The sequence below is a fragment of the Somniosus microcephalus genome, chromosome 3 (genome assembly GCF_052327205.1).
Source record: "Somniosus microcephalus isolate GS21.2 chromosome 3, FLI_Smic_1.0, whole genome shotgun sequence".
NCBI lineage: Eukaryota > Metazoa > Chordata > Chondrichthyes > Squaliformes > Somniosidae > Somniosus > Somniosus microcephalus.
Window position 1 is genome coordinate 172,561,222 of NC_140989.1, and position 12,743 is coordinate 172,573,964.

At 42.7% G+C, this 12,743-nt stretch overlaps 1 protein-coding gene across 3 annotated transcripts; it reads right to left on the bottom strand.

Annotated features, from left to right (window-relative positions):
* On the bottom strand, positions 1–12,484 carry gemin6 (gem (nuclear organelle) associated protein 6). Of its 3 annotated transcripts, none has more exons than XM_085981916.1 (3): positions 12,377–12,484; positions 1,155–1,308; positions 1–437 (listed from the first exon to the last, which is right to left on the bottom strand). In XM_085981916.1, exons 1-3 carry the CDS (start codon positions 12,402–12,404, stop codon positions 53–55), a joined length of 567 nt encoding a protein of 188 aa, XP_085838042.1. In that variant the 5' UTR covers positions 12,405–12,484; the 3' UTR covers positions 1–52. The 3 variants fall into 3 exon arrangements, with proteins under 3 accessions (XP_085838042.1, XP_085838043.1, XP_085838044.1); XM_085981917.1 differs by lacking the exon at positions 12,377–12,484 and adding an exon at positions 11,319–11,421; XM_085981918.1 differs by lacking the exon at positions 12,377–12,484 and adding an exon at positions 11,323–11,408.
* Between the last annotated feature and the right edge of the window lie 259 nt (positions 12,485–12,743).

The following is a 12,743-nucleotide window of genomic DNA, read 5'->3' on the forward strand; positions in this document are numbered from 1 at the left end:
TTTACCAGAAGAAATATATATTTAATAATTTAACATTAGTAACTATTCCTGCTCAATCATTTTTGTGATCAGCATCTGGATTACAGTTGATGAGGCTTTGAACCCTAGATAAGATAATTTCATTGGAGCTATTGCAGTCTTCTGGATTGTATGGTGGAGATACTGTCAATACCCCAGCCACACACAGCACCTTGTGTTGCTCCCCCTGCTCTGTAACAGGAATCCGATTTTTCTCCAGCCAAGATTTAAGGCCGTATTTCCGTTGTTCAAGCTCCTCGTTGCTGTAGACCCTGGCAGCTACAGGCATAAATAAGGCAGAGAGTCTCTCGGTTGTGTTGTTTTCCCCTTCATTGATCAGTTCCACTGTCTGGATCGCATGGCCCATAATGGTCACAACAGACACCTTTCCTGCCTCTACGAAGTTCACCAGAACAATGCTGAAAGAAATTTTAAAAATCAAGTGGGTTACTGAGAACAACTGACAGCAAATTTGAACTGTAGCTTCTACCTTTGCTATGTCTGAACAGAAAAACCTCCACAACTTCCTAACAGATGATTTGTAGCCAAATGGGCACTTTCCTACATGCTTTTTGGGTGACACTGCTATAGATGCCACAGAGATCGTGGCTGGCCTCAGCTGTCCCAGCACCATACCCTCCTGAACTGACTCACTAGGGTGTAAATAGCACACACTGGCTACAGCTTTTCACTGCTAGCTGCAAGAAGCTGGAATCCCCAATGTGTTGGAGTACAATCCTCCCCACAACAAGTATGTCACCAAAACAATTCTATTGGCATAGCCCAGTCAGAACAAGTGATGGTTGCCCTTTACTTGTTACTGGAGCAACACCAGGCAAGCTTGTAGAGAAACACAGAGAAAATGTTTCCACTTGTGGGGGAGACCAAAACTAGGGGCCATAAATATAGGATAGTCACTAATAAATCCAGTACGGAATTCAGGAGAAACGTCTTCACCCAGAGAGTGGTTAGAATGTGGAACTCGCTACCACAGGGAGCGGTTGAGGCAAATACCATAAATGCATTTAAGGGGAAGCTAGATAAGTACATGAGGGAGAAAGGAATAGAAGGTTATGCTGATGGGGTTAGATGAAGAGGGATGGGGTTTAAAGAAACGCTCAACAAATTTCACTTACCTTCCTGATACGGGGTCGACAGTGAAGACCCAGCCTTGGTATGCATTTTTTTCATCTGCAGTGACTTTCACTTCTTTGTTCAGATATGTCTCCCATTCCAAAGGGTTTTTTGTATTCCATTCATTCATATTCACTATATAATTGCTTTCCCAATCTATCAAAATACAAAAATATAAATCATAAACATTGTATTCTTCACACTATTGTTGAAGGTCTTTATATTGCAACATAATTTCTTAAAATAAATTCAACCCAACAAAGAGCCCCTTTTGAAGGTCATGTGCATTAATACCAAAAATGAGACGTCAACAAAAGTAGAGGATATAGAAGTGTTTTAATTAACATTTTTTTCTTCAAATTATACAGCTTATTCCCTTGATTACATTACCTTCATTAGACATGTACAATCCTACAGAAACATGAGAAACCGTTCACCACGGTATGGAAACCAACTCTCCAGACAGCACTGTTGAGATTGCCACAACAAAAGACTGTAGGGAGGAGGGGCAAAGTGACCATGGCACTGTGGTGCAGGAGGCCATTCAAGTTGGGCGGTGTGTGTGTGTGTGTGTGAAAAGGAATGTGGTAGTGGACAGTATAATCAGGGGGATAGATACTGTTCTCTGCAGCCATGACTGGGAGGTCCGAAGGCTGTATTGATGGGGTTAAGGGAGGATCCAGTTGTCGTGTTTCATGTAGGAACCAACTGCAACGCAACATAGGTAGAACTAGGAATGAGGTTCTACTGAGGGAGTTTGAGGAGCTAGGCTCCAAATTAAAAAGCAGAACCGCAAAGCTAATAATCTCTGGATTACTACCTGAGCCACGCGCAAATTGGTATAGGACAAACAGATTAGAAGGTTAAATATGTGGCTGAAAGAATGGTGTAGGAGGCAGTGGTTTCAATTCATGGGGCACTGGCAGTTGAAAATTACTGGTGAAAGAGGGAGCTGTTCCGTTGGGACGGACTCCACTTAAACCAGGCTGGGACCAGTGTCCTGGCGAATCAAATAACTATGGCAGTAGACAGGGCTTTAAACTAAAGACACGACTGCTGTCAATGATCCGGAAGCGGACTGTGCATGCGCGCTGCCGGTTCGCCACGGGAGCGGGTTCATTAAAAATAAAAAATGTTAAATGCCGGGAGGGAGCTGGCTGTGAGGAAAAATGGCGGGAGGGAGCGGGCTGTGAGGAAAGATGCGGGGAGGGAGCAGGCTGTGAGGAAAAATGCTGGGAGGGAGCGGGCTGTGAAGAAAAATGCTCTGTGGGGGGGAAAAAAAGCTTCTGGTTCCAGATGAATATGCAGTTCGCTTCTGCACAGCTTCCGGTCATTGGCAGGAGTCACTCCATTAAACTAATTGGGGGGGCAGCAGGGGGTTGTTCAGGCATGGATAAATTTATAAGTATAGAGATAAGTCAAGGCCCTAGAGTAGAGTAGCAATTTGGGTAAAATCAAGGACAGTGTCCGGAACGGACAGAGAGTTTAACAAAGGTAATAGGGCATTAGTGACTAAGGTCACCTAGGAACAGGAGCAGGCCATTTAACCCCTCGAGCCTGCTCTGCCATTCAATGGGATCATGGCTGATCTGCAACCTAACTCCATATGCTCACCTTTGCCCCATACTCCTTAATACCTTTGGTTAACAAAGATCTATCAATCTCCGATTTTAAATTAACAATTGATCTAGCATCAATTGTCGTTTGCGGAAGAGTTCCAAACTTCTACCACCCTTTGTGTATAGAAGTGTTTCCTAATTTCACTCCCGAAAGGTCTGGCTTAATTTTTAGGCTATGCCCCCTAGTCCTAGAATCCCCAACCAGCGGAAACAGTTTCTCTCTATCTACTCTATCAGTTCCCCTTAATACCTTGACAACTTTGATCAAATCACCCCTTAACCTTCTAAATTCCAGGGAATACAATCCTAGTTTGTGTAATCTCTCCTTGTAATTTAACCCTTAGAGTCCAGGTATCATTCTGGTAAACCTATGCTGCACTCCCACCAAGGCCAATATATCCTTCCTAAGGGTGGTGCCCAGAACTGCTCACAGTACTCCAGGTGTGGTCTAACCAGGGTTTTGTGTAGCTGCAGCATAACTTCTACCCCCTTGTACTCTAGTCCTTCAGATATAAAGGCCAGCATTCCATTAGACTTTTTGATTATTTTCTGTACCTGTTCATGACATTTTAATGATCTATGTACCTGGACCCTTTGAACCTCCACTTTTTTAAGCTTTGCCTGTGCTATCATTTTTAGGTCCAAACTGGATGACCTCACATTTGCCACTGAACTCTATTCGCTACAGTTTTGCCCATTCACTTACTCTATCAATATCTCTTTGTAATTTTATGCTTTAATCTACAATGCCGCCTATCTTTGTTTCACTGGATATGTGTCTTTCTATCCCATCTAAGTCGTTAATAAATACAGTGAATAGTTGAAGCCCCAACACAGATCCCTGCGGGACACCACTAGTCACATCCTGCCAATTAGAGTACCTGCCCATTATCCCTACTCTCTGTCTCCTTCCACTCAACCAATTTCCTAACCAGGTCAATAATTTGCCTTTAATTCCATGGGCTTCAACTTTAGTTAACAGTCTCTTATGAGGGACTTTATCAAATGCCTTCTGGAAGTCCATATAAGTAACATCCATAGACGTTCCCTTGTCCACTACTTTAGTCACCTCTTCAAAAATTTCAATCAGGTTTGTTAAGCATGACCTATCTTTTACAAATCCATGCTGGCTCTCTGATCAACTGAAAATTTTCAAGGTGTTCAGTCATCCTATCCTTACAGACTTGAGTAATTTCCCGACAACAGATGTTAGGCTAACTGGTCTATCCCTGGTTTCTCTCTCTCTCACCATTCTTAAATAGCAGAGTGACATGCGCAATTTTCCAATCTAAACGAACGGTTCCTGAATCGAGAGAACTTTAGAAGATTATAGTTAGGTCATCTGCAATGTGCTCACCTACTTCCTTTAAAACCCTGGGATGCAAACCATCTCGGCCTGAGGATTTGTCACTCTTTAGTGCCACTATTTTCTTCATTACTGTTAGTTTGCTTATGTTAAATTTTGTTGAATCTCTGTCCCTGATTCAATATTAGTTTCCTTGGGATTTCCGGCATGCTATCTGACGTAATAAAACTCACTACGCACTTGGTTTGAGTATAAAGCAAGGCTTTAATCAACTTGTTTCAGAACATGGAGGTCTAGTTGTACTTCACTAGTTCCTGTCTTACAAAATGTCCCTGGGCAAGCTGGGCCCACGCCCGAGTATTTATACTCCTTGGACGGTGCCACCAGCTGGCCGTCCAGTGTTATTTCATGAGTAGTTTCTTTATGATGATGAGATTTATAACACTATCCTCTTCCTCTATTGTAAATACTAACAAAGTAATTATTCAACATGTCCACCATTTCCTTATCATTGACAATATCACAGTTATCTGTTTTTAAGCGGCCAACATTGCTGCTGACCACCTTAGTTTTCCTAATATAATTGTGAAAACTTTTTGTATTAATTTTGATATCCCTTGCAAGTTTCTTTTCATACTCCCTTGTTGTAGCTCTTACTGGTCTATAATTCCCTGGTTTCAGGGGGAAATAGTAAAAAGTTAAAATTAAAAGGCACTATATCAGAATGCACAAAGCATTCATAACAAGCTAGATGAATTAATGGCACCATTAGAGATAAATGGGTTTGATCTAGTAGTCATTACAGAGATGTGGTTGCAAGGTGACCAAGGTTGGGAACTAAATATTCCAGTGACTTGACTTTTAGTAAAGATGGGCAAACTGGAAAAGGAGGGCGGGGTAACTCTGATAATAAAAGATGAGATAAAAACAGTAGTGAGAAAAGATCTTAGCCCAGAAAATCAGGATGTAAAATCGGTATTGGTGGGGCTAAGAAACAGCAAATGTCGGAAAATACTGGTGGGAGTAGTTTATAGGCCCCTTAACAGCAGTAACAGTGTTGGTCAGAGTATAAATCAGCAAATTAGAGGAGCATGTAACAAAGGTAATGCAGTAATTGTGGGGGACTTTAATCTTCACATAGACTGGGCAAACCAAATTGGCAAAAGTAGTTTGGAGGACGAGTTCATGGAATGCATTCGAGACAGTTTTCCAGAAAAATATGTCGAGGAACCAATTAAGGAACAGGCTATTTTAGATCTAATATTGTTTAATGAGATAGGGTTAATTAGTAATCTCATAGTAAAGGATCCTCTGGGGAAGAGTGATCATAATGATAGAATTTCATATTGAGTTTGAGAGTGATGTGGTCAAGTCCAAAACTAGCGTCTTAAATTTAAACAAAGCCAATTACGCAAGTATGAGGGGCGAGTTGGTTAAGGTAGACTGGTAAATGAGATTAAAAATATGACAATAGATAAGCAATGGCAAACATTTGAAGAAATAGTTCATAATTCTCAACAAACATACATTCCTTGAGGGGCTAAAAACTCCATGGGAAATGTAATCCATCCATGGCTAATTAGTGAATTTAAGCATAGTACTAGATTAAAAGAGGCTTACAATGTTGCCAAAAGAGTAGAAAGCCTGAGGATTGGGAGGGTTTTAGAAATCAGAAAAGGATGACCGACAAATGAATAAAGAGGGAGAAAATAGAACGAGAATAAACTAGCAAGAAATATAAAAACAGATTATAAGAGCTTCTACAAGTTATGTAAAAAGGAAGAGATTAGCGAAAGTAAACGTGGGTCCCTTACAGGCAGTGATAGGAGAAATTATAATGGAAATAAGGAAATGGCAGAGGCGTTAAACAAATATTTTGTATCTGTCAAAGTCAACAAGGTTTTATGAAAGGGAAATCGTGTTTGACAAATCAATTATTTTTTGAGGGTGTAACTAGCAGGGTAGATGAGTGAGAACCAGTGGATGTAGTATATTTGGATTTTCAAAAGGCATTCGATAAAGTGCCACATAAGAGGTTGTTACACAAGATTAGGGCTCATAGGATAGGGAGTAATACTAGCTTGAATTGAGGATTGGTTAACAGACAGAAAACAGAGTAGGAATAAATGGATCATTTTGGGGTTAGCAGGTTGTAAATAGTGTGGTGTCACAAGGCCTCAGCTATTATCATTCTATATCAATGACTTAGATGAGGGGGACCAAGTGTAATGTATCCATGTTTGCTGATGATACAAAGCTATGGGGAAAGTAAGCCGTTAGGGGGATGCAAAGAGGCAGCAAAGGGATATAGATAGGTTAAGTGAGTGGGCAAGAAGATGGCAGATGGAGTATAATGTGGGGAAATGTGAAATTATCCACTTTGGTAGGAAGAATAGAAAAGCAGAATATTTTTTAAATGGCGAGAGACTAGTAAGTGTTGGTATTCAGAGAGATTTGGGTGCCCTTGTACACGAATCACAGAAAGCAGGTACAACAAGCAACTGGAAGGCAAATGGTAAGTTAGCCTTTATTGCAAGGAGGTTGGAGTATAAGAGTAAAGAAGTCGTGATGCAATTATATCTTCTTCTTCTTAGGCAGTCCCTCGGAACCGAAGATGACTTGCTTCCACATTAAAAATGAGTTTGCAGCTGACTGATTGATTAGTCCAATGCGGGACCTAGTCTCTGTCACAGGTGGGGCAGACGGTGGTTGAAGGGGCGGGTGGGTTGGGTAAGCAGTACGGTGTTCCGGTCCATCGCTGTTGGGATTGTCCATGAGGGTCCTGACATTCCAGGTCCCGAACTTCATTTTAAAAGGGTGGAGGATGCCTGTGCATGAACTCTTTTAACGTGGGGTGGCCGTTGCACACCAGCTACCACACGGGCTTGACAGAGCAAGGTCTTGGTCCAATGGCAAGGGGATCCAAGACGATGGGAGACCAGGCTCTGCTACAACGGCCCAGCACACACACACAAACATACTGCTACTGTCCTCCCTCCTTCCCGCAGGTCCTCTCTGCTTTGCACCATCAACAACCTGCACTTATATAGCACCTTATAGAAAAACAAGGTGCTTCACAGAGGTATAATCACACAAAAATTGACGTCAAGCCCAAGGGGGGATATTAGATGTGACTAAAAGCTTGGTGGAAAAGTTGGGGAGGTGGAGATTTTTAAGGGAGGGAATTCCAGAGCGCAGGGCCCAGACAGCTGAAGGCATATCCACCAATGTTGGGTCGAAGGGATTTTTAGTTCCAAAAGTCACTTGACAGGTCATTATGCAGACATATACATACCCAGTAACAACACCGCTTAAATTTCTCTCCACAAGGTCATTTGCAAAGGGTTAGAATTATAAAATCTTTGCTTACAATATTCATTCTTTGAACATAAAAAGATGAAAAATCCGTTCAGTTTTCTACTACTCTGCATGTGCACAACTAGCCTCAACACTGAGCTCACGTCACATGACAATATTGTAGTACAGTATCAGCAGCATAAAACAAACACCATGTCCCCATTATGTTGTCTCTATATTTTAAATTTTAAGAATGCGGTATTAGAATTAAGGTTAGAAATACCCTTCGACTAACCTGAGTGATAGCGATAGGAAGAACATAAACTCCACTCCAGCCTTTGGGGAGCGTCTGATGATTGAACCAATGTGTGCGAAGTTGAAGAGGGATGTTTGAATTGACAATACCCCAGAAGCAAGACATCTTTTATGCAGTATAAGATAATCACGTGATGCAAGTGCTATTGTGTCAGTGGTTAAAGTGAACTGGAACAATGCAATTATATAGGGCTTTGGTGAGACCACATCTGAAGTACTGGGTACAGTTTTGGTCTCCTTACCTAAGGAAGGATATACTTGCCTTAGAGGGGGTGCAATGAAGGTTCACTAGATTGATTCCTGAGATGAGAGGGTTGTCGTATGAGGAGATTGAGTAGAATGGCCTATATTCTCTGGAGTTTAGAAGAATGAGGTGTGTATAAAATTGAAATGTATAAAAAAAAATTTAGAGGGCTTGACAGGGTGGATGCAAGATGCGGTTTCCCCTGGCTGGAGAGTCTAGAACTAGGTCACAGTCTCAGGATAAGGGGTCGACCATTTAGGACTGAGATGAGGAGAAATGTCTTCTCAGAGGGTTGTAAATCTTTGGAATTCTCTACCACAGAGGGCTATGGATGCTCAGTCGTTGAGTATATTCAAGACACTAAGGGAATCAATGGATATGGGGATAGGGCGGGAAAGCGCAGTTGAGGTAGATGATCAGCCATGATCTTGATGAATTGCAGAGCAAGCTCGAGGCCCCATATGGCCTGCTTCTCTTATTTCTTATGTTCTTAACTCTACTTGAAGAATCGGAAATGTCAGTCGGGACTATAATTCAGACGCACATGGGAGAAATTGAGTAAGATTTAAGCTTGGGTCTAGGGATGTATGCGGAGGAAAAATCAGCCCTACATAACTCAAATAAATTGCCACAGCCAGTAGTTAACATCGCAGTGCTATTAGCTGAGCAATACAGACAAGGAACCATAGAATGGTTACAGCACAGAAGGAAGCCATTCGGCCCATCAAGCCCGTGCCGGCTCTCTGCAAGAGCACTTCAGCTAGTCCCACTCACCCACCATTTCCCCATAGCCCTGCAAATTTTCTTTCAGGTACTTATCCAATTCCCTTTTGAAAGCCACAATTGAGTCTGCCTCCACCACCCTTTCAGGCAGTGCATTCCAGACCCGAACCACTCGCTGCGTAAAAAGGTTTTTCCTCATGTCGCCTTTGGTTCTTTTGCCAATCACCTTGAATCGGTGTCCTCTGGTTCTTGACCCTTCCGCCAATGGAAATAGTATCTCTCTGTCTAGACCCCTCATGATTTTGAACACCTCTATCAAATCTCCTCTCAACCTGGAATGGGGCTTGAACCCACAACCCCAGCTTCTCCAGTCTATCCACATAACTGAAGTCCCTCATCCTTGGAATCATTCTCGTAAATCTTTTCTGCACCCTCTCTAAGGCCTTCACATCCTTCCTAAAGTGCGGTGCCCAGAATGGGACACAATACTCCAATTGAGGCCGAACCAGTGTTTTATAAAGGTTCATCATAACTTCCTTGCTTTTGTACTCTATGCCTCTATGAAGCCCAGTGTCCCATATGCTTTTTTTAACCGCTTTCTCAACCTACCCTGCCACCTTCAACAATCTGTGCACATATACCCCCAGGAAGTTTCCAGAGTAGATCCCTGTTCTAGGTTCCAGTTGACAGTATCACCCACCCGAGTCAGAAGGTTGTGGGTTCAAGCCCCATTCCAGGACTTGAGCACATAATCCATCTGTCTGCTTGGGTGGACACTGAAGATTCTGTGGCACTAATCAAAGAAGAGCAGGGAGTTCTCTTGGTATCCTGGCCAAAATTCATCCCCACCCTCAAAAACTTTTTAATCTGGTCATTCATTCATTCATTTGTCTACAATAACACTGACTTCACTTTAAAAAGAAATCCATTGATTTTAAAGCACTTTGGGACATCCTGAGGATGTGATAAGATGCTGTGTAAGTTAAAGTTCTATCTTTTTTAAACTTAGTTGATTTCAACCAGAGCTGCAAGAGGGGCACTACAATTGGTTTCAGCTCCCCGACCTTGGGAAAGGTTCCTATGTGCATATTTATGGATGCCCAGTGAGAAGAGGATCCAACTTGGCTGCAATTGTCTCCATAATCAAATTGCTTACTGCCTGGACCCACACATGAAGAATGATTATTTGGGGAAATTGTCAGACGAGTGACAAACCAGGATGGACTCATTGCCTTTAGGAGTGGTGAAGGAGAAGAGATGGGGATAAAGTTGGCAGAAAGAGAAAACAAAGATAACATGGGATGCATTTACACTAAACTAAAATCACTTGCAGTGACAAACCCAAGAGGCCTGAGACAAGCTCCTCTCGTACTTCTCTCCAGGGCAAAGGCCTGACCTGACTTGAGAGAGAAGCAGTGTGGGGTACCATACAGGAGGTAATCTTACACCTCTCGGGTTTGACACTGTCTGAAGTTACACTTGGCGTGATGCCAAACCGCATTTTAAAAATGTCATGAGGTCCCTTGGAATTTGTAAAACTGTCTTGCGTTAATTTAAACATTTACAATGTGCAGACACTGCTGTCTATGGTGTATAGACATGAATTTTTAATTGGTGGAAGAGGAGCTCTTACTTGGGCAGAAGAGTTCTAACCAGGCTGTATGAATTTGGCATTGCCTGGCTAGAACACAACACACCAATAAGAGTTTGAGGGAGGATTTATATCTGAAATATCAACTTGTCTCTTGTTTTCTCGATTGAAGCTGCCTGACTAGGGTTTCTAATATTCCCAGAATGACCAGGAGTCTACTGGAATCGGGGTTCCTATCCCGAGCATTGCCTCCAGCAGCCTGGGAAATCAGCAATTTAAATTCCCCATCATAGTGCGCCTACATAAACAACAGACACAAATATGAGGTACTGTAAATAATTTCTGTTAGCCTGGCATCAGAAGACAGAACATGGTTAAACTGCATTAATTTTTAAACAGAATAATTTCCAGCCTTTTCTAGATACTACTTGGTGCCGACACCTGCAGGGAGCCATGACCGGCTGGCGGGGAATCGGGAATCTGGGGGATGAGGGGATAATTGGGGCAGAGATGGAGACTGGAATGGGGGAAGAGGAGAGATGGAGATTGTAGATGGGAGAGAAGGGGACTTGGAATCAGGGGATTGGGGGTCAAGTAGTGTTTCCCTTCTTTGCTCACAGGTGGCCTCCTGGTTCTCAAAACTTTTCGAACAACACCTGCTGGCACAAAACCATGAGCAAAGATACTCAACTACAGGGGACCTAACCATTATAAGGTAAATGCAATAACATTTGTAGAAGCCATGTGATCACAGGTCATATGATCAGGCGTCACATGATCAACCCTCCAGGAATGCAGCAACAAGAGTTGGCAACCCTATGCCTGACCCACTGTGTGTCTCCAGTATCTGTGGTATTTTGCTTTCTGCATAACAGATTGTGATACAAATCAGTGCTGACTTGCTGTGAGAAAGTGCAGCATGGAGGGGGCTGGGTGCAGATAAACAGCATAATTTTACCCTTACTGCACTGAAATACGTGTGGTTCTATATAACATTTAACCCAGGATTGACACAGTGGGCCCTCACTCCTAGAGACCGGTTTTATTGCCGAGAAATGAAAAGGCACTCACCCACCTCCTCGCTGTTAGGTTCCGGCGCTTCTCAATCAAATCACCGCCACCCTGGTGTCGCTTCTGAATGACGTCTGGCCACGGGATTCGCAGTGACGTCATACAAACCGCCGCGTATTTGAAATGAGTCACGTGAGGGCAGACAAGAATGCGCGGGTCTCACGCCTGCGGGCAAACCGCCGAGTGAGCCAGCCACCGCCTTAAACCTTCCTCCCTTCATATTTTTAATTAACGTTTAAACTTTGAGGATAAACATCGGGTCTGAACGTTTTCTAGAAATTCCCCCTGTAATCTGAGGAACATTTATTCCCATCGGACTGTCACCGCTCCCAGACGCCCTCTCCAAAGAGCATGACACAGGGACAGGGGGGCTTAACTTTCTCTCGTGTACTCCCAGGAAACGCTCAGTTACCAGGCGCAAAGGAGAGGGATAAGGGGATGGCGGCCCCGTACACCGGGTCTGTGCTCCCTTTCCACATGGGGTTTGTGTGGGGAGTGGCAGGGTGTTCGTCAGACGCCTATTGTCGCCGTGCATTTCCAAACTGTAAACAGTTTAATCAGCTCAACAGAGTTTCCTCTCTCGTCTGTCCAGTCAATTGTCATTTTCTTAATGAAACTTGGCTTCACTATCAACCACGAGAAGCCTCACTGAGCCATTGTTTTTTCCCCACAATTCTAAGAAAAGTCTTCTTGCCCACAGATAAATGTATTGCTCTTCAAGTGTTGGCATCTCCTCTTAAGAGGAATCAAAGATAACAGCAGAACAATTCCAATGTATTCTTAGTCTGATTACTAAATCTTTGTTGTGCCAAATGCAATTGTTGAAGAAGCCCCTTCAGATGAACCTGCTTCAATTTTCCCCTTACAGGTGATCTGGTGTCTTGTGGACATACAATTTATGTTATTTTTGTTACTATGTCTTATCAGTTGCAGGTTGAGCCATGTTCGGATTTAAGAAGTGATATTACATTGTTAAGCAGTATCCTGCCAAGACATTTCAAACCAGTACAGAAATTGACTGGATTAACTAGTAATATAAAATGTATGTGAATACTCACCAGATGTCACACTGTAGACATCACACATTGTTACAGATATAAAACGATCTTAAAGACAGTTATAGTACTTGATGCTGGGTGCTTCTGACCTGGAGGAGAGAAAGAGGAAGGGAATCACAATAAGACTGAGTCAGAGAAAAGCTGATGATAGGAAGGACAGACAGGAAAAAAATAGGAAAGAGAGACTCAAATATAAGCAGAGGTAAACACAGAGAACCAGATCAATGCAGAGACAGAAAAACAAAAAAGGAGAGAAAATTACAAGATAAAGACATAGAAGAAAATGACATATAAGGATGCACCCTGCAACAAACAGATACAGGTAACAAAAAGAGAATGTATCCTCTATTTCACCATGACAACTGCC